This window comes from Lissotriton vulgaris, chromosome 9, assembly GCF_964263255.1.
Source record: "Lissotriton vulgaris chromosome 9, aLisVul1.2, whole genome shotgun sequence".
In the NCBI taxonomy this organism is placed as follows: Eukaryota; Metazoa; Chordata; class Amphibia; order Caudata; family Salamandridae; genus Lissotriton; species Lissotriton vulgaris.
The window spans coordinates 538,218,086-538,245,267 of record NC_141697.1 but is presented as its reverse complement, the minus strand read 5'-3'; the positions used below and the strand labels follow the sequence as shown (position 1 = coordinate 538,245,267).

The window sequence follows — 27,182 nt, the reverse complement described above, 5'->3', positions numbered from 1 at the left end:
TCTCTCATTCTCTCCTTCCCATATTTCCGCCCTTTCATTCTGCTGACCCTGATTCTTATAATTCTGTCTAGGAGCGCGAGGTACTGGAGGTAGCTTTACCTGTTGCTGGTTCCTTTTCGTCCCCTCTTTCTGCACCTGTGGATTTAAACCATTTATAGGGGCATTACCGGCCTGTAGGTGTGGACACTCGTCTCTCCAATGCCCTATCTGGCCGCACCCGTGGCAGGGGAATTTTTTCATAGCCTCTTCCCGACTCATTTTTACTCGGGGCTTCCCTCCTCCCCCAGCGTTGGTATTCTGGGCATTATTATTAGAATTTAATTTACTTAACTGTTTTTCTTGCTGTTCAGCCAATTTCACTTGTGCCCACATCACTTTCTCCTTGAGGGCTTTCTTTTTGTTCTCTATTTCATCTTCGCAGTACTTGGCGTACTTTAGGACATCATCTATGGGCTTTCCCTGCCAACTGATTTTATTGTCTCGTATCCATTGTGATATTTCAGGCCTTAATCCTAGCACGAATCTGTAACTGAAATGGGTCATGTCTTTCATGTCCACATTATCGATTCCACTGTAAGTTTTGAACACTTGTAGCAACCTTTCATAAAAGGAGTGGACAGTTTCATCGCGCTCTTGGGTAGTTCTATCTATCCGGGTCCAATCTGTTTCTTTTGCGGGTACCTTTTTCTTGAGGTATTGTATGACTTGATCATACTTCCTCATTACTTCGGGTGAGGGAGCTCCGGTTTTGGGGTCTCTCACATACTCATCATTGGGCCAATCGATTTCAATTTTACACTCGGTCCACAAGTCTACAGGCACCACAATGTCGAAAAACCCATCCAGGTCCTTTAAAAGGCATTTCTGAACCTTTATGAAGCGTTCGACCTGTCTGTACCAATCAACTGGTTTTTCCCGTAACTTTGGAAAGTCATTTGTAAATGACACAATATCCGGTCGGGACCAAGGAACATGGACGTATTTTCCCCCCGGGACCTCCCTCATGGGACACAATTTTTCTGCGGGACTTACTTCTTTGAGCACGTATTCTGACGTTTGAGATTTAGCCCTACTGTCTTCCTTTTTCTTTGCCCACCGGGTTCTCCATTTTCCCACATCCCCCCATTTCTGTAAGAGTTTCAATAATTCTTTTATCTGGATCTGTTTCCCTACCACATTCAAGCTTTCTAAATCTTTGTCTGAAAAATCTACTCTGTAGGGTTTCTGAAGGATTTTGGAGCGACTGACATCGATTCCCATTTCTGCGGCAGTGTCCATTAATCTCTCATGGAGCAATCTAGCGTTCCGGGTAAGATTTTTGCTGATGAACAGTAACTCTTCTTCGCTAAAGGAGTTTAATCGGTCTAATCCTACATTTCCAGCCATTAGCTCTTCTATTTCTATCCTTAGTTTATAGATTTCTAATTGCTTGGGTTGGGGAGTGGTCTCTTTTTCTAACTCTTTGGTCCATCTGTCCAATTCTTCGGGAGATACTACTGTGGCACTCCTAACCCCTGATGTGCTTTCAATCTGCACTTCTTTTGCCCTACTCTGACTTCTTGGACCTGGCATGCACGCTCTAGATTCCCTAATGGGCATATCCATCAGGACCACCGACTCGCACTCACTTTCTTGATCATCATCTATGAGCACTTCTTTTCTCGGGAGTGGAATACTAGGAGTTGGCATGTTTGGGGTCATGACAGGAGGACGAGGACTAGCCAGTCTATCCCCGTAAAGAGGAATAGCAGGCCCAAAGGTTACTGGGATGGTCAGGGAATCTGGATGGGGATGTATCTGGGCTATGGTCCGAACCAAATCCTCTCGCTGTCTAGCTAGAGCTTCCTTCTCTCGCTCTCGTAAAGCCTTTTCTGCAGAATTGTCATGCAACACTTGCGGTACCAAGGGAGGGTAAATACTTGGGGCAGTTGGAGTAACCAACCGAGGTGGATCTTCTCCAAACGGGCGGTAATTTGGGACCGTGGAGCTAGGTTTACAAAACCCATCCCCCTCGCTGGTCTTACTATCCGTTCCTGTTCCATCTGTCTCACTACCCCTCCGACATCTCGGATATCTGGAAAACGGGTTTGGTGAACTCAGGGGCTCTGACTCTGCAACATAGGGAGGGGGGTTCTTCATCAATAAATCCTCTAGGTGCTCATCTTCAGAGTCCCCCCCAGCCATTAAGTGATGAGTCTTCTCTTTGCACTTCCCTTTCCCTTGTTCTAATACCCCCATCATTGGAAACAACCCCTCCACCATCATGTTTTGTCTCCAATGTTTCATTTTCTGCTCTTTGGTTTCTCTATGGACCCTCGGATACCACTTGCTCACTCCCTTGTCCATCCGGGGTCTATCTCTTTCCACAGCCTCAATTTCCCATTCTTCTAAGGCTTCATACTGGGTTAATCTGGGTCTGGGATGTAATTCATTCATGCGGGTCCTCAAATTAAACAGGATTCTGCCATTAAACGTACCATCAATAGGAAATGCTAGAATCCCGTCATCTGCAGTATACTTTGCCAATTCTCTAGCCATACACAGGTATGATACCCTTTTTCGAATAACATGAAGGAAGCAGGTGTATTCGGGGGAGGGATGATCACCCCCTCCCTCGTTCTAATGGGCTTGTCTGTTTTAAAAAAATTCTTTACTTTATCGGCAAATGACATTTTTCTTTTTACTCCATACATCATGTGCGGTCTACCTCGTAAAATCTGTTCCTTATAGAAGCCAAAGTTTTGTGGATTAGGTAAGAACTCCGGATACCACATACACCTTTTTATACCTCTCTCAAGCTCCTGTTGATTAATTTTGTTTACCTTTGAGCTTCCAATGCTAGTGCAACTTTTATTTCTTTAGCAACCAATCAACACGGTGATTGCGAAAATCCTTGTCCAATGGGTGCGCTGCCTTTTCGCGAGACGAGGTCTCACGCTTCGGCACTCACCCCTCCCTTACAATTTCAGCTTCACTACACACCCGCTGTCTTGACCAATACCAGCGCGGCACGGAGTGACGTCAGAGCAGTCTTCCGACCGACTCCCTCCTTAACAAGGTAACGGAAACTTTTAACTTTTCCTAAAGTGCGAATGCAAATCTTAGTTAACAACACACAACGTCTGCCACTGTGTTTGAGTGTTCTACACAGGTAGAAAAATTTTCTTTCACTACTAGTAAACCACTTCTGTCTACTTTTCATTCACTCCGGATAGACTTCTTTGCCTAACCCTTCACACGAGCAATATAGAACCTGTTACTCCTCTGACTCATCCACTTCTTTCCGGGATATATACTGAGTCAGAATTTCACCAGCGGACTATTTTACTTACCATTCAAGCCTCGGAGACCCTATTACTCCTCCTGTATGTGACCCTTACTAGGTGATATCACAATAGAAGTTTTATAACGGACTCGTAGCTATCATATATTCAGATGCAAGAAGATCCTAATTAGTGCTTCCAGGTATTCCTAACCCTGCACTAATGACTCACAACAGGTGACTTTTCCAGCTAACCGGATTCTGCTCACCGTTAGCTATATACCTCCCCGGGGATTCGGACTACACTGAACACTTTTACAAACAATTTCTTTGTTAATATTACATATAACACTTATAGCAGCAATGCAAAATCATGTACATACATATACAAATCCTTAAACAGTTGCACAGTATTAAAATTAATGCAATAGAAATTTCAGCAGCACATTTAAATTTCACGGTTTGTTTATCAACTATCCTGTCTACCTATCTTAACTAGTCCTAACCATAGCTCTGCTACCAGAAAATTACTGATAGAGCGCGCAGGTCACCCGGGTCACAAGTTTACCAATTTTCCACGCACTGGGCCCTGGCGTGCATACGAGGACTGATTTTGCGTGAACCGGGTGATTGCCTACACGCCACTATGAGTAATTCGGGGGGTGACTCTTCACCACTTACTATTTATGTACCTGACTTACCACAGGCACATTACTCCTGACGGATAAGGAGCTAGCAGTAGACAGGTGACAAGTTTCCTAAAGGGAGTAAAACTTTTCATATACCAAGTACATTTATCCACCCTCTATACCGCAAATGACCACAGACACCTGATGAGTTTTAAAGATTTATCAAGAAATTTCAGAATGAATATGCCAAGATGATAAGCCAAATACAAAGTAACACATCAATCAGTAGAACCAAAGCCACAATATAACTATGGATTAGGGCAAGGACCATTAAGGTAAATGTGAACACTCTGGGGTAAGAAATACTAAAACCAAAAAACTATTCACAGAAATTTATACTAGGGCATGGGACATGAACAGGATCTAAAACGGGTATCGAACTAGACTACTTAGGCTATTCTTACTAAGTCCACTGCAACCATGCTAAAAGGGAGGGGGAAAAATGGAACACACTAATATAATACGACAATTTTATAATACCTACAGGTGGGGAGAGATGTGGAGCAATTCTAAATAAACAATTGCATATAATGTGCATTCGAAGGTGATAGAGCAATATTACAGGCAAGAGTGCATTATTAAGAGAGAGAGAGAGAGAGTGAGAGAGAGTAGGAAGATGTAAACCCACAGATTAATAATTACCTAGATAGGAATGAGGACTAACCCTGGCCACGGGTCAGTTTGGGAGGACGGGGACAAGGACCCTCAAGGAATGGAATACCAGAATGCGAGTAGGTACAGCTCACGGACAGTCAGGACAGGATACCCCTCAGGTTTGGGTCAGGACTGGGCTCACCAAGGTACGACCAACACCTACAGCTTCGGATGCAACGCCTGCGTTACCCCTCTCTGCAAGTAATCCGCCAGTAACCCCGATTGGGTTTTCGAATTTCCCCAGCAAAGTGCTTCGCCAGCACTTAGGACTATTTCCACCCCTAGGAGTTTGTGGAAAGTATGGACAGAGTGCTCCGCAGCACTCTAGATTAATCACCTATAGAGTTCGTAGGGTCAGTGACAGGTCTGCTACTCGGACAAGTCGGACAACTTCTCTATGCTTCGCTAGGCCAGTTATACGGTTTGGGGACCCCTGGACCACCCACTAATGTTGCAAGTGACAATTTCCCACATTATGATTGTTCAGGAGAGGTGATTTGGTCATTGTCACCTCCTAGAATTCAGTGTTCACATCATTACTAATAAATTTTGCATACCCGCCCCTTGGGTTCACGTTCCCAGGCATAGGAATACAGAAGACAATGAGAGAGAGCATGTTACAGATACACTGTTGCACAGTCAAGGTAAAACGCTGTGTCTTCGAGGTGGTTTCTCAGGCGCATCAAGCTTCAGGTGCCAGCTGGCTGGTTTCAGCTTCTGTGCAGTGGGGTTTCCCCCATATCACGTGACAGGGTTCAGTAGAGCTTCATCATGGCGTAGCTCAAGTTTTTCCCAGCCCCCAGAGACGCGGTACATGAAAAGTAAGCGAGAACAAATTAGAATCATACATAAAAATGATCACACTGTATACCGTGATAGATTTTAACACACCCCTTATTTTATAACATCTATAGTATTAAAGTTTAGTGCGAAAAGACAGATAGGCTGAAGCAGCAGTGGCAAGCAGAGAGCGTGGTGAGAGACAAGCGGCCATATTTGCAACAGTGCGCATGAGCAATAAAGTCCCTCCAAAATGCGAGTGCGTCACATCACATGAGTATGACCGACGCATGCGCAGACTGGATTTCTGCAAAGCAGCCATTTCCTTAGTGCAAGCATTGTGAGGATGAAAAGACACACAGGCAAGCCTCTCGGGGACACCCGCGTGTTGGGGAAAATGCTAAATAAATGACGGACAGTTGGATTAATATGATTATACGTTAGGCGAGGTTCATGAGTGAGAGCAAGTCGCTTTACGTGCGAATCCTTGCTCCATCATACCCAGCTGGTATTTTGTTACCTGGCAAATTAAGAATGCTGCAAAGTTCCCTTCTCAGATTGCATGAGAGCAATCTTAGGTTGGCTGAAAGAAAACAAAACAGAAATCATACTGTTAGGGCCTAACCCTAATGTAGGTTGTGATAGTGCTTAGCCCAAGGATGGAACTCCCCCAATCCTGGCAGCTATAATCCTGGGGGTCATCTGCGATAATGTCCTATCTTTTAAGACTCAGATCCACACAGTTGATAGAATGTGTATGTGGAACCTTAAGGGTCTCAAGAAATTCCTCCCACTTTTTCCATGGGAGGCCCGCAAAACCGTAGTTAAAGCGATGATCTCCTCTCGTCTGGGCTACGTGAATGCCTTGTACCTTGGTTTAACTGCATATTTATGCCTTCAACTGCAAGTGGTCAAAAATGTGGCAGCGTGACTCCTTTTTATTTTGCAAAAAGGTACCCACACTTCACCCTTCCTTACCCACCTGCCCTGGGTTCCTGTGAATAAAAGGATCATCTTTAAAGCACTGACCTTAGCACAGAGTGCCCTGAATAACATCGGTCCCAGCTATCGGAACCAAAGAATCACTTAGTACCAGTTCAGCAGAAATCGATGTTCCTGTCAGTCCCACCTCATGTAGGATCCTCCTTTTAAAAGGAGACGTGGTGGTACCTCTCTTTTGTATGCGTTGCGAAAATGTGGAACCTATTCCCCTATCAACTCAGAAGCACAGAAACTGAATCCATCTTCCGCAAATGTTTAAAAACATACCTGTTTAACTTATAATATCTTACTTCACTCTATCCTCCTATTATCTTGTCCTTGGTAGCGCTGGGAAACTCATTTATGAGTATCTGTTCATGCTATACAAATACCTCTCATTCATTCATTCATTCTTTCAAGCCGTAGGTGATTACTAGCCAGCTATACTTGATCAACAACTTTGTAAGCTGGTTGTGGTGTGCAATGTTTGTTTGCGTTTCTTATCATACTTCTCTTGGTTTGATTGAGTTGTATTTATACAGCTTGTTGAATCTCAGAAAAGTGCTTCTGGAATTTCTGTAGTCAGGGATCCAAGATTACTACAGCGCACATCATTTTCTGTTTATATATGTGGGTTGATGCCTGTCGTGCAGTAAAAAGGAAATACCTAACTAGCGGAGTGTCCTGTTTTATTTTATGAAAACTCCACAGGAAGTCAAACATATTCCCATTCCGAAGATTGACACCTTAATTGACAGGAAAGGATCTGTTCTTGTGCTTGATTTACTCGTTCTGCCTGATCATCTGTTTGTGGGTGGTAAGTGGACGAGAGACGAGCATCGATATCTAAGGATTTGCATAAGTTTTGTCAAAACCTTGATACAAATTGAGGGCTCTTTTGGAAATAAAAATTGATGGGAGACCATGTAATCATACATTGTAGTGGGTGAATAAGTCTACAGGTGCTTTGGCGTTATGGATCGCCTCTTAAGGATTAAATGTGCCATTGTAGAGAACAGACCCACTACTACTCATATAGTAATAAAACCATTGGAATTTGGCAAATTGGTTACAAAGTCCATACTGATGGCATGCCAGGGGTATGGAGGCACTGGCCAGGGGTGGTGCAATAAACCCAATGATGGAGTATGGACCGACATATTCTGGGCATATGGGACAGGCTTGCACATAAGTGTGCACATCCATAGATAGTTTAGGCCACCAAAGCCATCTTTTACAGTTAGCAATAGTTATTTGAATGCCAGAAAGTCCAGCAAGTGGTTTATCATGGCACCAATTTCACACCTTATGTCTGAGTTTTTCAGTGGTTACATACACGTTGTTACCATGGTAGGGGTGTCCATCTTTTACCAGATTATCATACTCTGTGATCCATTTATCTATATTCAACTGTTGCATCCTTTGTTTTATCTTATCCAAAAACTGTTGTTTAGTACAAGTACCTATCACCTGCTCAGAACCTAATAGATTTTGGGGTGGGTGAAGTGCTAATTTGGGTGAATCATGACCCCATTGTGATAATATATCTGCCTGATGTGTTCCAGTATGGTACGTAAGAACAACATAATTTTCACTAAAAAACAAGAGCTCTCTAACCTGTCTGTGTGTCAAGTGCTTGAGGGATAGAAAAGAATTCACATTTTTATGATCCATTTAACCTGTAACTGTATGTTCTGCACCCAGTAGATAGTGGCACCACTCCTGAAAAAATATTGATCCAGCATTGGGGTATTTTTCATAGATTTACATGGTGGAATCATTCTCCGTTGTCATAGTGGCAGTCCCAACGTAATATAAGCATTAGTAAAACTCTTGCATGGGCTATAATGGTGATAACCATGCATTTAATAGCCTATCTACCTCCATAAAAAAAACGTTAGGTACAACCAATATGTAACCAGCACCCTCTTGTGTATTCTGTTGACTTTCGCACCTGATCCAAGAGAACAGTTATTGGTGGTAAAAGGTGTCTATTCTAGACTGTTAACTTATTGAGGGCCCTGTAGTCTTTGCATGCATGTAAATCACCATTCTTCTTTGGGACAAAGAATAAGGAGGAAGAAACAGGGGAAGTGGCATGACGAATGAAGCCTAAAACTAGCAATTCATCCAGGTATTGCTTTAGATAATTAGTCTCAGTTTCCGATTGAGAGTAAATGAGACTACTTGGTAGGTTAGCCCCTGTAATAAAATGAATGCAACAGTCAAAGTCCCTATGAGGGCGTAGCTGAATGGCTTTCTTTTCATCAAATACATCCAGAAAACCCAAGTATTCCTTTGGAAAGATGTTTGAAAGTTCTGGTGCCACTACTATACACGTTTGGGGTAGAATCAGGTCTTGTGCTGTGGTATAGCAACTGTAACTACAGTATGGTGACCCTAAATTCACCTAGCATGAAGATCAATCAATAAGGGGATTATAGAGTTGTAGCTAGGATATCCCTATGATAGCACCGAAAGTGTGCACCTCTATTAGATTGAAAGATGGGGTGTCTTTTTGTCTATTATCACAAATTAAGTTTATGGGAACCGTTTGTTAAGCAATCAATTCTGATGATAATTCAGATCTATCAACTGCCATTACTACTTCTGGTTCTTGTTTCTTTACTCAAGGGATATTTAAGGAACTGGCCACACTTAAATCCTAGAAATCGCCTGGGCCTGCTGAATCCAGGAGCATAAGCAACTGTTTTTGTTGTTGTGGGGAAATTATCTTGGTGACTGAAATGGTTAGGTGTTGCAGAATTTTACCTATGTTATGATTCTGAGGTCAGCGTATTAGACCTACTCGACAAGTTCACCTCAGGACTAGTTGAGCTTGCATGTTTTCCTGATTGCCCTCTGTGATGACTTTCATCTTTTTCTGTGCCTTTTTTGGTTTGGCGATACAATTGCAGGCAAAGTGTCCTGCTTTACCACAATTTAGGCACAGATATATTTTCTGCATCGTTCCTTTCCATTACTAGATAATGACCCCTTGTTCTTCCAATTAGCATGGGTTCTACTGAATCCCTAACCTTAACATCAGTCTGCTTTCACTCAGATCGAACCAAAAACAGCCTTGGCTCATTTCTAGATCTGTTGCTCTCATGCTCAGCAAGTCGATAATCAAGTCTAACGACTAGATCAATAAATTGCACCCAATCTGTAGGGAAGGTCAACTATGTGAGCCAAAGAATCTTTCAATTAATCTTTCAGACCCTATAAAAAAGGGATATGCTATTTTCTTAGGGCCATTGAGTTTCAGTAAGTAATTTGCGAAAAGTTGTATTATAAGTAAGTTCTTACCCTGTCGTAGGTTTAAAAGCTCATTATCACCTACCTTTATAAAGGTATGCTTTGTAAATAAGCGTTGCATAGGTTCCTTAAACCTAGCATATTTGTGCAACAGTGGATCGGTATTCTCAATGAGAGGTATTTCCCAATTTGCACTGTTACCATCTAGGTGGGTGATGATAAATGCAATGCAGTCTGTATCAGAGGTGATTGGCCCCAGTTTACACAATAATTGCAGTTGACATTGTCTGCAGAATGCATTAAAGTTAGTGCTATCTGCAAAAAAGCACTCATGGGGAGCCAGCGAAGTGGGAGTAAATGTATATACAGTGTCATTAGTACAGGCTGTTCTCTCATTCCATGACAGCTCTGTTTCCCTTGATTCAATTGTAAACGGCATGGATTGAGTGACAAATTGTTTATCCTTGGAAATGAATCCTGAATCTAACCAGAACAAATAATGTGGGTGATATTGCACCAGTGTATCCCTGAGGGTTTGAATTTCTTGGCGCAAGGCTTGAACTACACTCTACAGCTCTCCAAGGGCCCTAGTTAATATTGCCATATTGGGAATTTCCTCACTGGAAATCTCTGGTAATGTCTGAGCTAGATCCTGAGCATTTATCAAATTCCCTGGCTCCATATCGTCTGGGCAAAAAAGCTTTAAGTGGCTTAGTTTTCTGTCTGATAGCTGACTAGGAAAACTTGTCTGCATAGACGATGCTGGACCCATCTGACTCCCAACACAGCACTCAACCAAATAATGTATTACGTCAAACAGACACTGTCCCAGGAGTGAAAGGAGTCTGGATAAAACAACAAAAAAGGAAATGACTGAATCACTGGGTGTTGGTCTGACTCACTGTTATACACGGGACACCCAACAATCTCCCTTTTGGGGAATGCGCATTCTATAGTGCTCTAATGAACAACTAGGAAAAAGTAACATAAATCACATTAGTCATTGTACCAATAAACATAATCAATTTCTTGTAAACACTCCAAGTAATGAAACAGACTTACACAGTAATTAAAACAGTAAACACATATTATGATCTCTTGTGGTAAGGAGACACACAACTCTTATATTGAGTTCTAAGTCATGGTTCTAAGTCTCCTCATTGAGCATTTTACGCCATATGCTTCAGAAGAATTTTGCTTTGTCTTTCAGCTTCATCGCTCTATCCTCTTTTTTTGCTCATGGGAATGTCTCTGGTGCTCTCAATAGTGTTGTTACTCAGTTCAGGAATAAATGCACAAGTTCCTGAATATTGCAAGCTTGAAATCAACAGAGTCACCGAGAAAACAAGAACAGTGCACTAATGTTGTTCTTTTTCCCTTTGCTTTTCTTTTCTTTAATTTCAGAGTTCCAAGTGATGACACCTGCAGAACGGACCTGGATCCGCAACCAATATTCCAGGCGACTTCCAGAGCACAAGGGATTGCTGCCGTTCCTCAACGGTAGGTGTTTCTGTGAGATGCCAGGATCGAGGGAACTCGATTAGCTGCTCGGAGATGTCTGCAATTGAGCAGAAATCGCCGGTCAGGCAGGATGCTGGACGAGGTCAGAGGGAGGGGTTCAGGCTCCAGGGAGACAGTGGAGAGTTTCTTCTTGAAGAATAAAGCCAAGCGCCCAACTGGGGTTTAACTGGACTATCTATCATTGGCTCTATTGTACTGGAGGGGCACATAGTTAATTATACTTCTGTGGTTCCATATTCTGGAAGAGCATGTGTTTACTGTGACTCACGGTTTCAAGACAATTCTTGTTTGCAGGCACATGGATAGTCAAGTCAAGTCAAAATTTGTATAGCGCACTACTCACCCAGAGGGTCTCAAGGCGCTTGAGGGGGGGGGGGGGGGATCACTACTTATCAAATAGCCACGTTTTGAGTTGTTTTCTGAAGGAGAGGTGGTTTTGTGTGAGGCGGAGGTGGGTGGGGAGAGAATTCCAGGTTTTGGCCGCTAAGTAGGAGAATGATCTGCCTCCCATGGTGGCTCTTCGGATGCGTGGAATCGCGGCGAGGGCTTGATTAGACGATCGTAGTTGGCAGGTGGGGGTTTAAAAGGTCAAGCGCGTGTTGAGATATTTGGGTCCTAGGTCGTAGAGGGCTTTGTGTGTGTGGGTGAGGAGGCGGAACGTTATTCTCTTGTTGACGGGGAGCCAGTGAAGGTCTCTCGGGTGACCGGAAATGTGATTGTGGCGGGGTATGTCTAGGATGAGTCGGGCGAAGGCATTCTGAATGCGTTGGAGTTTTTTCTGTGATTTGGCTGTGGTTCCGGCGTAGACGGTGTTTCCATTGTCCAGTCGGCTTGTGACAATTGCTTGGGTGACCATCTTTCTTGTTTCAGTGGGGATCCATCTGAAGATCTTTTTGAGCATACGTAAGATGTTAAAGCATGATGATGAGATGGCGTTGACTTGTCTGGTCATCGAGAGGGAGGAGTCTAGAATGAATCCCAGGTTGCGAGCATGGTCCGTTGGTAAGGGTGCGCTGCGCAGGGCCGGTGGCCACCATGAGTCGTCCCATGCAGAGGGGGTTGATCCAAGGATGAGGACTTCCGCCTTGTCTGAATTCAGTTTTAAGCGGCTGATCTTCATCCACTCGGCTACGTCTTTCATCCCTTCGTGTAGGTTGGTTTTGGCGTTGTTTGGGTCTTTGGCGAGGGAGAGAATCAGCTGTGTTTCGTCAGCGTAGGAGATGATGTTGAGGTTGTGCTGGCGTGCGATGGATGCGAGGGGGCTCATGTAGACGTTGAAGAGGGTGGGGCTGAACGATGATCCTTGTGGTACATCGCAGATGACTTCGGTGGCCTCTGATCTGAAAGGGGGGAGGCGGACTCTCTGGGTTCTTCCGGCAAAGAAGGAGATGATCCAATCCAATGCTTTTCCTTGTATCCCAACGTTGCTGAGGCGTTGTACAAGGGTGCTATGATAGACCGTGTCAAACGCTGCGGAGAGGTCCAGGAGGATGAGGGCAGCTGTTTCCCCGTTGTCGAGTAGTGTTCGGATGTCGTCTGTGGCTGCGATGAGGGCGGTCTCGGTGCTGTGTTTGGCTCGGAATCCGGACTGTGAGGGGTCGAGGGAGCCTTTAGACTTGAGGAAGGTCGCGAGCTGACTGTTGACCGTCTGCTCTATGACTTTGGCAGGAAAAGGGAGGAGCGAGATGGGGCGGTAGTTCTTAAGTTCGGTGGGGTCTACTGTAGGTTTCTTCAGGAGGGCACTGAGTTCGGCATGTTTCTAGCTTTCCGGGAAGGTAGCGGAGTTGAGGGAGCAGTTGATGATATCTCTGAGATGGGGTGCGATGATGGAGTCGGCCTTGTTTTTTTTTGTTGTTTTTTTTTTAAAAACCTTTTTTCAAAATGAAGGAGATTCATGCGCAGGCCCACAACCATCATGGCCGGCCGCAAAGACAGTCAATGAAAACAGGAGAAACTGTAGCCAAGCAGTAAACAGGATATATCAAAGTACACCAGATGTGGTTGTGGGGCTCGCAAACAGGATATGAGGTTTTCATTTTTGAATTTTACAAAAAGAGTAGGGGCTGCAACAACAAGGACATCACACCTTACAGGATAGAAACACAAAGGAGACGATTGGGACTTACCCCAATTTCAGTCGGAGATAGGCTATGACTAAAGCAACTATGCAATCTGGGCAGCCACGGCGATAATACTGGACAATAAACCACATTACAATAATCCACATTTCTAAAAATCACCCCAGAGAGCCTACCTCCCAAGAACAGAAAAACAGAGGCTTGTCAAAAAGCCGGAAAAAGAAAGAAAGGTGCAAGACCAAGAGACAGCCAACCCTACTAAAGAGGAAAGAACCCTCCCAAAGCCGGAAAAGAGCGATAGGGACCATAGAACAAAACAAACTAAAATAATAAACCCCCCCCGCACCCGCCACCCTGCACCCCTGTAATGGCTACGGCCTAACCCACTAACAGCGTGCCTGTCGCCCCGGAACTGCCCCACAGAAGGGAAAATATAAGAAGAAGTGGAGGAGGAGTAAAACAAACAAGCCCCCGGACACTCGGTACCCCCCGTCGGCGGTGACCCCCCCCCCCATAGCACAATCATCATCAAGCAAAGCAAAACGGTCAGCATTATCACGGGGAGGACAGTCACCAGGAAACCCCCCCCCCATCCTACCCCAGGCCTGGTGAGGTATTCGGTGCAGTCCCGGCAAAAGTAAACGGAGCAACCCCAGGGAAATAGAAGTCAACCCTGCAAGCCTTATGAGGAGATCTATCGCCAGAGTCATAACAGTTGCAAACAAAGGAAGCGTCTCAGATGGTCCAAAGCAGTGGCGAGGAGCAAGAAAACCTCAAAGTCAAAGTCAGCCCTGACCAGTGCGAATCCGTTCCGGAGCACATCCCGACCAAGCCACATCCGACCAGAGGCAGTCAAAGCGTCCATGGCAGACCAAGGCATTAAAGGTGGAGCAAAGTCCGGTCACAAAATGGCGGCATCCGTTATACAGACGGGCCGGAACAAAGGAAAATGGCGATCCCCTTTGACGGGACCCTGAGACTCGGCAATGAAGAACAGGACATCCAGCGACGATACACCATCGGATAGGAGACGTAGAGGGAAGACCATTGTTAGACCTGTCTGGCTTTTTGACGTAGTCCCTCCTCATTATTATTTATTTTGTCCCCTTTTTGCCCCTCATTCCCTTGATAATTTTTGTCCACTGACTTTTTCTAGGTGTTGGCCATGGGGATAGGTGTTCTTTTTCCCCTCATGATTTTTCACCTCAGGCCTTAAGGCCTGTTCTGTCAGGAAACTGCTGTAAATCACAAAATGGAGGGCCCTAACTGTTTCCAACTGCCACACCTTAGTCAGCCCCATAGGATAACCTTAGGCTTTCCAGAACCTTCTGGACCCTACTGGACTCTGTGTGGGTAGTCTATAAAAGGGCAGGGGTCAGGAAGCCATTTTGTGTAGTCCATAGTGTGAGAGGAGAGAGGCTGTAGTGTGAGGAGGAGGACGCGCTAGAAGAGGCTAGTTGGTTAATTGAACTGACAACATCTTTCAGAAGACGTTCCCCCTTGTGCTCCTGACCGAACCCTTTCATTGGGCTAACATCGATCTGGGCCAGTCAAGCAACCAGGAACTTTGGACACTTTCCCGGTTTGGGCCGTGTCCCACGTCCACCTTCAAGACCCCCTATTGGTTTAATAACTATCTCCCCGCCTTCCTGCTAAAGTTCAAGCCTATCCGGATTAGAAGAGCAGTGCCCGGTGTGTTTTGGCATCGTGTGAGGCCGAGGCGTCTCTGTCTGGAAGGCGCGAGGGGCCATGGAGGAGTGCAGTCGGCGGGAGAGTGGCGCTTCTAACTGTTCAAAGCCTGCAGCGGAATTAGAGGTGAGACGCTGTTCTTCTGCGCAAGAGCAGAGGCGTGTGCTTCCCGGCTGAAGGAGGCGGTGCCGGCCGTGCCACTGGTTCCCCCGCATCTGCGCAGCAGAGGCCTGCGTCAGGGAGAAGCGAGGGATCACGAGTAGCGACGCTTTCCGGATTCCACAGCGGACCCGGTTCTGGTGAGGACTGAGGCGGAGGAGCGTCCCGCATTTCCCGCGAGGCGGGAACCCTGGGCCACAGCCGGATTGGCGACAGCTTGACCCGTGACAGCCTGAGGCAGCGTGAGGAAGAGCGAAGGGCTGCCGTCATCGATCCTCCCCACTCCAGCGCTAGACCAAGAGGCTGGCTGGGCGGGGATAGGCGGCCGCTATTGCTGCCGGTGTTGTCTACGGTGGAGCCGACTGAAAGGCCCTACTCCTGTGGACTGAGGCAGGACAGGAAAATAACAGTAAGGAGAGAGGGGGTGAGGAAGGAAAGGGCGGAGCCCTCTTTGGTGTCGTGCTAAATCACGAGTCATAGCGCCTAGCAAGGTGCCCTGTTATCCTGTCATCGTTAGACCTGAGCTGTGTCAGAGTAGGCGAGGAGGAAAAATAGTCACATAACCCCAACCTCACTTTTACAGGTCTAAGACAAGTGGCTATTAAGCTAGAAATCAGAGGGGAACCTAAACTATTGTCAGAAGAGCGCTGACAGTACTTGCCAGCGGGGGAACTCCCTTCAGAAACTCCTAGCAATTGTTGTTGAGAACAGTAAACCTGTGAAATTCCTGCAGATCACTCTGAGTGTGCATTCTAGCGCTATGTTAAGGTGCAGATAAGGGGAGAGAGATCTTAACACTGTAGTAAAGGTGCAGCCAGTGATTTGGCAGGTTGAAGTGATGAAATATATTGATGTCATTGATTATAATGCAAAGTGACACTGCTTAGCGTAATCCTAATGAGATAGTTTCAATTCCAGAAGTAAGCATTTCTGAACTCATGACAACTGAATGTTTTGAACTGTAATTTTTCCACAGCAAGAAGAGTGTTATTTACTTCTCTAGATCAAAGGTATAATTGTTATTTCTGAGAAGAACTAAAATGTCTTACACTGTATAATTTGAAACCAAAGAGTATATTATTTTTATAAAGCAGTACTTATTTTTCCACATTTTTGGTGTAGCGTTTTCTTTTTGAGTGTTATTGCGTGGCTTTACTGTTGGGTGGTCTGCAACCTTTACACTGTGCCTCTGAAAGGTTAGTCTTGCCCTAGGCCAGGCTACCCCAGTTCCAACAGGTTGGTGCCTAGCGGTGGGATACTGACTTGGTTGCAGCTACTCAATAGTAATTCAACGTAATACACTAAACCTACACCAGGAGTTTTCTCCTTGCGGCCCTCCCAATTTGTCTTTTTGATTTTTCCAAATTTGTTCCTGGTGGTGGGTGGAGGTGGCTTAGGTTGCCCTTGCAACTCTGAAATTTCTGGTGTGTTATCTAGGTTTGCCTGACTCAAAATGGAGTTCGCTATGGAAAACCTAGAGGTCTATTCTGTGTCACAGTTGAAAATGTTCTGCCAGCAAATGGGGGTATTTTTCAAACATGGTGCCAGGAAGGGGGAGCTCCAGACCAGTCTTAGGGCTTGGGTGGAGGCACACCAAGAAAAGAAGGAGGAGGATGAAGAGGCCGACCAGGACACGTTGGGGGGGTAGAAGGTTTATTCCGCTCTGAGGGGGAAAACTTACTCCCAGGACCAGTGTCCTACTCCAGAAGGTATTTACAACAAGGGGTGGTGAGGGACAGAGTCTCTGAATTAAGCAGAAACCTCTCACCCAGTCAAGAGATCAGGGCTAGATCCAACACCGTTTTTTAGCTCACTGCACCATCCCAGTTTCAGAACCTGGCTGTATGCAAATTAGTCTGTTCCTGTCCCAGTGCATGATGGGAACAGGGCAAACCAAACTACAAAAGCCAATTCTTACACTGGGAAGGAAACAAGCTCCCGGGGACCGGTTTCTGGCATTACAGCCGTCTTCGGCCCGGTTTGCTTGAATCATGAGTCCCTTTCTCACTGCTTCATCAGGATTCAAGCAAGCCGGGCCGAAGACGGCTGAAATGCCAGAAACCGGTCCCCGGTAGCTTGTCTCCTTTCTGGTAAAGAATTGGCTTGGTAGTTTAGTCTGCCCTGTTCCCATGATGCACTGGGCCAGGGACAGACTGATTTGCATATAGCCAGGTTCTGAGCTGGGATGGGGCAGTGAGATAAATAACGGTGATGGATCAAGCCCTGATCTTTGGACTGGGTAAGAGTGGTCTGATCAATTCAGACACTCTGTTCATCACCACCCCCTTTTGTAAATCGATTTTGGCCACTATAGGTGTGGCAGGGTATACTCAGACATGAGTCCCTTTCTCACTGCTCCATCAGGATTCAAGCAAGCCGGGCCGAAGACGGCTGAAATGCCAGAAACCGGTCCCCGGTAGCTTGTCTCCTTTCTGGTAAAGAATTGGCTTGGTAGTTTAGTCTGCCCTGTTCCCATGATGCACTGGGCCAGGGACAGACTGATTTGCATATAGCCAGGTTCTGAGCTGGGATGGGGCAGTGAGATAAATAACGGTGATGGATCAAGCCCTGATCTTTGGACTGGGTAAGAGTGGTCTGCTCAATTCAGACACTCTGTTCATCACCACCCCCTTTTGTAAATCGATTTTGGCCACTATAGGTGTGGCAGGGTATACTCAGACATGAGTCCCTTTCTCACTGCTCCATCAGGATTCAAGCAAGCCGGGCCGAAGACGGCTGAAATGCCAGAAACCGGTCCCCGGTAGCTTGTCTCCTTTCTGGTAAAGAATTGGCTTGGTAGTTTAGTCTGCCCTGTTCCCATGATGCACTGTGCCAGGGACAGACTGATTTGCATATAGCCAGGTTCTGAGCTGGGATGGGGCAGTGAGATAAATAACGGTGATGGATCAAGCCCTGATCTTTGGACTGGGTAAGAGTGGTCTGCTCAATTCAGACACTCTGTTCATCACCACCCCCTTTTGTAAATCTACTCCAGAAGGGGCAGTAGCGCCTCTGGGGGAAGCTTAACGGAAGCCAAGCTCACCGATAGGAGGGAGAAAAGACAGTTGAGGTGGGAGTTGGCCAAGTTGGAGCAGGAGAAGGAGGAGAGGAGGATGCTCCATGAGTTTAAATTGAAGGAACTGGAGCTCCAAAGCCTGCGGAGGGGGTCCTCTCCTGAAAGGAATGGTGGCAGCGAACCAAAGGAGACAGCCAGGGAGACCAAACCCTATTTACCAAAAGACCTGATAGCGAGCTTCAGTCAGGGGGACGATATAGCTAAGTGGCTGGCTGCTTATGAGGTTTCTCTGAGGGTTCATGGGGTGCAGGAGAAGCACTGGGGGGGTAGTTTGTACAAGTACATGCCTCCTGCTGGACGGGAGACCTTGCTGGCCCTGGAACCAGAGGAACAAACTAACTACCCCACCATGAAGCTGGCGTTGTTAAGGAAGTTCGGGCTTACCCCAGAAAGGTACCGACAGAAGTTCAGGGGGAGCCACAAATTAAGCACCCAGAACTGGGTGGACTTCCTTGACTACGCCAGAAAGGCCTTAGAGGGTTGGGTCAAGGGCAGTGAGGTGAAAGATTATGAGGGGCTGTACGATCTATTTTTGAGAGAACACCTCCTCGAGAAATGTTTTCCCGAGCTGCGCCAACACCTGGTGGACAGCAAGCTGACCAATCCCCGGAAGCTTGCAGAGGAGGCGGACATCTGGGCAAGTACCCGGGTGTCCTCCAAGGGGACTGGAGGGGAATCTCAAAAAGCCGGACAGGGCGCCCCCCAGAAGAAGGAGGGGGGGGAGAAAAAGAAAGAGTTCTCTAAAGGTCCCCAAAATAACTTCCAAGGGAAGGGAGCAGGTTTCACCCCTAGGGCAAACCCGCCCAGAAACCCTAATCCTGGCCAAAGCCAGCAGCCAAGGGTTCTCCACTGTTTTGAATGCGGTGGTGTTGGACATTATAAGGGGGATGTCAGATGCCCAAAGAGACCACCCCCTCCCACCGGAGGAAAGTCACCGGGAGTAGCTAGTGTAGCGCTCGGGGAGGAGTTGCCCTTAGATAAGGGGGGTGAGTGGGCGGGTGTCACCTTAGTGTCCCTGGGAGAGCGGGAGTTGGTTCCAAAGATCCAGGTGCCCCCAAATACTACAAAGTATGGGCAATGGGTTACCATCAATGGCCAGAGAGGGGAGGCTCTGAGAGATACAGGAGCCAGTATGACTATGGTGAGAAGTCAGCTGGTGTCTCCAGAGCAGGTTGTTCCTAATGTACTCCACCCCGACGCGATGGCTGATGGCAGAATGGTAGCAACATGTACGAAGGGACCCCCTCAAAAGAATACGTTGTGGCCCAGGAACAGAGGGGAAAAAGCAACAATTCTAATGTGGAAATTGTTCCTGCGGTGGCCTGCTAATTCACTTAAACAGCTAAGTTTATAAATATCTAACCAGGTGACAAAAAATAGAAAAAATACTGAAATTATTCAAAACGTATAAAATTTATTTTTCTCTTTTTTTATCTTTTAGTTTATATGAGTTCTGTTATCAATCAGAAATCACAGGACATACATTTTTCAATTCATATCAAAAACCACCGCAGGAACAATTTCCACATTAGAATTAGAATTGATGGCAGAATGGGCCACTATCCAGTGGCTGAGGTTCCCTTTGAGTGGGAGGGGGTTGCAGGTTCACTTCGAGTTGCCGTAAGCCCTGCCGTGCCAGTCGATTGTCTGTTGGGGAATGACATGGAACACAACACTTGGAGAGAGGTGGAATACCGGACGCATTCTGCGATGCTGGGTACACCTGACTGGGCCTGTGCAAGCACACGGTCTGCGACTGCCCGGAGAGGGAGTTCGCCTGGGTTGGAGCCTGGAACAATGGCCCAACCCGCTGCTAAGAAGGGACAGACCCGGAGACAGAGAAAGCCTGCTCCGGCTTCCACACCCCATGTGACAGATCGGCCACCTGCGGTGGTGGACCAGGAGTCCGTGGAGGGTGAAGTAGACTCTCTGGAGGATTTACCCATCCCTGCGGAGTGGCACGTGGAGGGAGGTCCTACCAGAGAGGAATTCTGTAAGGGGCAGAGGGAGTGCCCCACCCTTGAGGGACTGAGGCGACAGGCTGAAGCCCAAGCAGCAGGTGATGTTACGGGACACTACCATATTTACTGGGAGGATGGACTCCTCTACAGTGAACCCAAGGTACCCTTGCCTGGTTCATCAAGGGCCTTGGTAGTCCCGCAACAGTACCGAGCCTTTCTTTTGGAATTGGCTCATGCCATACCCCTGGCAGGACACTTAGGCCAGGACAAGACCTTTGCACGGCTTGTCCTCCACTTTTACTGGCCTCAGATGAAAGTGGCGTCCAACACTTACTGTCGGACATGTGTAACCTGCCAGGCCAGTGGGAAAACAGGGGTGAAGCTAAAGGCTCCCCTGGAACCACTTCCAGTCGTTAGCACACCCTTTGAGAGGGTGGGCATCGACATTGTAGGGCCTTTGGATCCACCAACAACAGCTGGTCACAGGTTTATCCTGGTTTTGGTGGATCATGCCACACGGTACCCAGAGGCAATACCTCTGAGGACAGTCACTGCACCTGTAGTGGCAAGAGCCCTAATGGGAATCTTTACCCGAGTGGGATTTCCCAAGGAAGTTGTGTCTGACAGGGGGACCAACTTCATGTCAGCTTACATGCGGGCAATGTGGAAGGAGTGTGGAGTGACCTACCGGTTCACCACTCCTTATCACCCCCAGTCGAATGGACTGGTTGAGAGGTTTAATAAGACCTTGAAGGGCATGATCAGAAGTCTGTCCGAAAGCCTGCGGAGGAAATGGGACGTCCTCCTACCCTGTTTGCTCTTTTCTTACAGGGAAGTGCCCCAGAAGGGAGTGGGCTTCAGCCCCTTTGAGCTTCTGTATGGGTACCCTGTACGCGGTCCTCTCAGCCTGGTGAAGGATGGTTGGGAGAAGTCTCCCAGGAAACCCCCCCAGGATGTGGTGAGCTACATGCTGGCCTTCAGGAGCCAAATGGCGAAGTTGTGGAAGCAAGCTTCTGACAACTTGGAGGCCAGCCAGGCAGTCATGAAGGAGTGGTATGACCACAATGCTCACCAGGTGGAATTGGAGCCTGGACAGAAAGTGTGGGTGATGGAGCCTGGAGAGCTTAGCGCCCTCCAGGATCGCTGGACAGGCCCCTTTGAGGTGTTGGAGAAGAAGGGTAAGGCCACATACCTGGTGGACCTTAAGACCCCTCGACAGCCCCTACGGGTGCTGCATGCCAACCGTCTCAAGCCCCACCATGAGAGGCCTGAAGTCATGTTGATGATGGTGACTGACGGGGAAGAGGAAGCGGAAAGCGAACCTCTCCCAGATCTCTTTTCGTCTCAAGAGAAGGATGGGTCAGTGGAGGGAGTGATTCTCTCTCCCACTCTAACTCCTGAGCAACGGGAGGACTGCCGCCAGATCCTGGAGCAGTACTCTTCGCTGTTCTCCCTTGTCCCGGGAAGGACTCACCTGTGTACCCATGACGTGGACACAGGGGACAGCCCACCAGTGAAGTCAAAGACCTACCGGCTGTCCGACAAGGTGAAGGCTAGCATCCATGGAGAGGTTGCCAAGATGCTAGAGCTGGGAGTTATTGAACCTTCCAACAGCCCTTGGTCCAGTCCGGTGGTGCTCGTGCCAAAAGCCACACCACCAGGCACCACACCTGAACTGAGGTTCTGTGTGGATTACCGAGGACTGAACTCAGTGACTAAGACTGATGCTCATCCGATCCCTAGGGAGGATGAATTGATTGACCGGCTAGGAGCTGCCCAATATCTGAGTACCTTTGACCTCACTTCAGGGTATTGGCAGATCTCCTTGACAGATGGAGCAAGGGAAAGGTCAGCCTTCTCCACGCCTGAGGGACACTACCAGTTCTGTGTGATGCCCTTTGGGCTCAAGAACGCCCCTGCCACATTTCAGCGGCTGGTGAACGAGGTCCTCTCTGGAATGGAGAGTTTCTCTGCTGCTTACTTGGATGACATTGCTGTCTTCAGTAGCAGTTGGGAGGACCATCTGCAGCATTTGCAAGCAGTTCTCCAGGCCCTGAGACAAGCTGGAATGACAATCAAGGCCAGCAAATGCCAGATTGGGCAGGGGTCGGTTGTGTACCTTGGACACTTGGTGGGTAGGGGGACTGTGCAGCCCCTGCAGGCGAAGATTGAGGCAATCATGGCCTGGGAACCCCCCAAGACACAGACTGAGGTCCGAGCTTTCCTGGGCCTCACAGGCTACTACCTTCGCTTTGTGAAGGGGTATGGCACTATTGTAGCGCTCCTCACAGAGCTCACCTCCAAGAAACAACCTCGACGGGTAGTTTGGACGGGAGCTTGTCAGCAAGCTTTCGAGAAATTGAAACAGGCGATGTGTGCGGCACCGGTCCTGAAGGCCCCAGACTTCTCCAAGGAGTTCATTGTCCAAACAGATGCATCAGAACATGGCATTGAGGCAGTGTTATCGCAACTAAATGAAGAGGGCCTGGATCAACCTGTAGTCTTCTTATCCAGGAGACTGCTTCCCCGGGAACAGAAGTGGAGTGCCATTGAGAGGGAAGCTTTTGCGGTGGTGTGGGCTCTGAAGAAGCTGCGGCCATACCTTTTTGGCTCGCACTTCCTGGTTCAGACTGACCACCGACCCCTTCGTTGGCTGATGCAAATGAAGGGGGAAAATCCCAAGCTGTTGAGGTGGTCCATCTCCCTACAGGGAATGGACTTCCGGGTGGAACACCGGCCTGGAGTGGACCACGCCAATGCAGACGGTCTCTCCAGGTATTTCCGCCTTAGTGATGAGGACTCCCAAGGGGTTGGGTAGTTCTCCCCACTTTCAGCTGGGGGGGACGCGTGTTAGACCTGTCTGGCTTTTTGATGTAGTCCCTCCTCATTATTATTTATTTTGTCCCCTTTTTGCCCCTCATTCCCTTGATAATTTTTGTCCACTGACTTTTTCTAGGTGTTGGCCATGGGGATAGGTGTTCTTTTTCCCCTCATGATTTTTCACCTCAGGCCTTGAGGCCTGTTCTGTCAGGAAACTGCTGTAAATCACAAAATGGAGGGCCCTAACTGTTTCCAACTGCCACACCTTAGTCAGCCCCATAGGATAACCTTAGGCTTTCCAGAACCTTCTGGACCCTACTGGACTCTGTGTGGGTAGTCTATAAAAGGGCAGGGGTCAGGAAGCCATTTTGTGTAGTCCATAGTGTGAGAGGAGAGAGGCTGTAGTGTGAGGAGGAGGACGCGCTAGAAGAGGCTAGTTGGTTAATTGAACTGACAACATCTTTCAGAAGACGTTCCCCCTTGTGCTCCTGACCGAACCCTTTCATTGGGCTAACATCGATCTGGGCCAGTCAAGCAACCAGGAACTTTGGACACTTTCCCGGTTTGGGCCGTGTCCCACGTCCAGCTTCAAGACCCCCCATTGGTTTAATAACTAGCTCCCCGCCTTCCTGCTAAAGTTCAAGCCTACCCGGATTAGAAGAGCAGTGCCCGGTGTGTTTTGGCATCGTGTGAGGCCGAGGCGTCTCTGTCTGGAAGGCGCGAGGGGCCGTGGAGGAGTGCAGTTGGCGGGAGAGTGGCGCTTCTAACTGTTCAAAGCCTGCCGCGGAATTAGAGGTGAGACGCTGTTCCTCTGCGCAAGAGCAGAGGCGTGTGCTTCCCGGCTGAAGGAGGCGGTGCCGGCCGTGCCACTGGTTCCCCCGCATCTGCGCAGCAGAGGCCTGCGTCAGGGAGAAGCGAGGGATCACCGAGTAGCGACGCGTTTCCCGATTCCACAGCGGACCCGGTTCTGGTGAGGACTGAGGCGGAGGAGCGTCCCGCATTTCCCGCGAGGCGGGAACCCTGGGCCACAGCCGGATTGGCGACAGCTTGACCGGTGACAGCCTGAGGCAGCGTGAGGAAGAGCGAAGGGCTGCCGTCATCGATCCTCCCCACTCCAGCGCTAGACCAAGAGGCTGGCTGGGCGGGGATAGGCGGCCGCTATTGCTGCCGGTGTTGTCTACGGTGGAGCCGACTGAAAGGCCCTACTCCTGTGGACTGAGGCAGGACAGGAAAATAACAGTAAGGAGAGAGGGGGTGAGGAAGGAAAGGCCGGAGCCCTCTTTGGTGTCGTGCTAAATCACGAGTCATAGCGCCTAGCAAGGTGCCCTGTTATCCTGTCATCGTTAGACCTGAGCTGTGTCAGAGTAGGCGAGGGGGAAAAATAGTCACATAACCCCAACCTCACTTTTACAGGTCTAAGACAAGTGGCTATTAAGCTAGAAATCAGAGGGGAACCTAAACTATTGTCAGAAGAGCGCTGACAGTACTTGCCAGCGGGGGAACTCCCTTCAGAAACTCCTAGCAATTGTTGTTGAGAACAGTAAACCTGTGAAATTCCTGCAGATCACTCTGAGTGTGCATTCTAGCGCCATGTTAAGGTGCAGATAAGGGGAGAGAGATCTTACGACTGTAGTAAAGGTGCAGCCAGTGATTAGGCAGGTTGAAGTGATAAAATATATTGATGTCATTGATTATAATGCAAAGTGACACTGCTTAGCGTAATCCTAATGAGATAGTTTCAATTCCAGAAGTAAGCATTTCTGAACTCATGACAACTGAATGTTTTGAACTGTAATTTTTCCACAGCAAGAAGAGTGTTATTTACTTCTCTAGATCAAAGGTATAATTGTTATTTCTGAGAAGAACTAAAATGTCTTACACTGTATAATTTGAAACCAAAGAGTATATTATTTTTATAAAGCAGTACTTATTTTTCCACATTTTTGGTGTAGCGTTTTCTTTTTGAGTGTTATTGCGCGGCTTTACTGTTGGGTGGTCTGCAACCTTTACACTGTGCCTCTGAAAGGTTAGTCTTGCCCTAGGCCAGGCTACCCCAGTTCCAACAACCATGTACTGTAGCAGATGAAGGAGAAGTGAGGTCGACTCTCAAAGGAGCAAAGTCGGGCTGCCGCTCGGGCCCCTTAAGATGGCGGGGCAAATCGCTCGACTGGACCGCAGGCTTCTGTGCAGGTGCTGCAGCATCCGTGGCCGGTCGCGAGCAGACATCATCCAGTTTCGCCGCCAGGGAGACACATGCGCCGGTGAATTGCGAGCGGAGCCCCCCAATCGCCGCCATTACGGATCTCAATGAATGTGCGCCATCCATCCCCTCCATCCCGGGGTCCAGAGGACGGAGGGGGACACAATCTCCAGCCCACATCGCCGGGCTCCGGGCACACATTTGGCGATCGCAACAACAAGGGCGCCTCGAACTGGCACACTCAGCACAGACACCGGCCGTGGGTGCAGCCCGGCAGCCCCCGGACCGGGAAACGAGGGTCAGGCACACAACCCACAGCCACGGTGCAGGAGGATCGCAGCACGTCACAGTGTCTCTTCTCCGGCACCATCCATCAACGAGGACAAGATTCAAAAGCGGAAAGAATTATTCAAATCTGGAAGACCGGCCACAATTGCGGTCCCTGAGCCAATGTTGATCAGGTCCCTCTCGGGTGTTTCAAAAATCGAGGTCCCGGCGGCAGCCCGGGAGTAGGCCAAAAATGGGACACGACATAACTTTGTCGCTGAATAAGGTAGGAAATCCGGGAAAGCACCGTTGGCATCAGGCAACCTTCATACATCCAGGCACAGGGCGTGGGTAGAGGATAAACAACAGGATAGACGGGCCGCCGGCGGAGGTCGGCGGAGCCGGGAGCTTATGCGGCCATCTTGATTCGCGGCGTAGCTCCTCCTCCGGAGTCGGCCTTGTTGAAGATGTGGTGGGGGCATGGGTCGGTTGGTGATCCGGAGTGAATGGAGTTCATCAAGCGGATGGTGTCTTCGGTGCTGATCGGGTTCCAGGTCCAAAGAGTGGTGGTGGGGGGCTTCAGTTCGGTGATAAGGGGGGTGGACTGGTCGCCGAAGCTATTATGTATGTCAGCGATTTTGCTGTGGAAGAACGAGGCTAGAGAATCGCAGAGGTCTTGAGAGGGAGTGATGTCGTTGGTGCCGGCGCTGGGTTTGGTAAGCTCTTTGACGATGTTGAAGAGTTCCTTGCTGTTGTGGGTGTTGTTGTCGAGTCGATCCTTGAATGCTGATTTCTTGGTGGATCGGATCAGCTGGTGGTGTTTGCGGGTGGCGTCCTTGAGGGCGGTCATGTTGTCTGTGATTGGGTTTTTTCGCCAGGCTTTCTCGAGGGTTTGGCAGTTCTTTTTGGAGTTCTTGAGGTCATCATTGAACCAGGAGGCTTTATTGCTACCTGGCTTGTTGAGATGGTTTTTCAAGGGTGCTAATTCGTCAGCGCTGTGGTTGATCCATTGTGCGAAATTGATGGCTGCTTGATTTGGGTCCGATGATTTGGCGGGAGGGTTTTGGTTTAGCGATGTGGTGAGCTGGTCGGTGGTAATTTTGTTCCAGTTTCTGCGGGGGACTTGTTGTGGGTTGTGGTGGGTCGGGGTCTTTTTGAAGTTGAAGTGGACGCAGCTGTGGTCCGTCCAGTGGAGTCCAGTGGCATGATTGAAGAAGACGTGCTTGCTGGAGGAGAAGATTGGGTCGAGCGTGTGTCCGGCGTAGTGGGTGGGGGTGTTTACCAGTTGTTTGAGTCCGAGATTGGCGAGGTTGTCCAGAAGGGTGGTGGTGTTGCTGTCGTTGTTATTTTCCAGGTGCTTTTCCAGTGCTTGCACGTGAAACCATTATAAGCAACGACCACAGGAAATTCTAAATGTGCACCTGACACAAATAATAATTTACTAAGGAACCAAGCCTTAAATAAACACAAAGATAATTACAAGCACGGGGAGCAGACATGGTGCTTGGTACAAACATAATGATAGTCACAAATGTGGATCATTACAATCCTGAGGAAAATATTGAAATCTGGCACATGGCAATGCTAGTTTATGCCTAGCAAAGCACAGAACCAACTGAACTCTATAGAGTTTTCGTGTAAAAATGTTTGTCTAAAAGATAGGGGGAACAACATTTAGCCTAAGCTGTGTAAAAGGAGGGTAGGACTACATGGCTCTTAATGCTATAACCTGATGCACATATGGGGCATGCTGGCATGCAAGAGTTAGTATTCATAACAGTTCCTAC

General features: G+C 48.0%; 1 protein-coding gene across 1 annotated transcript in view; it reads left to right on the top strand.

Moving 5' to 3' along the window:
* The window catches only part of LOC147690382 (uncharacterized), a 2,590,730-nt gene that overhangs the window by 735,509 nt on the left and 1,828,039 nt on the right, over positions 1-27,182 (top strand). The window contains exon 19 of the mRNA XM_086936677.1: positions 11,029-11,124. Within this exon, the coding sequence (XP_086792803.1) occupies positions 11,029-11,124 (96 nt within the window). The remainder of the gene's footprint in view (positions 1-11,028; positions 11,125-27,182) is intronic.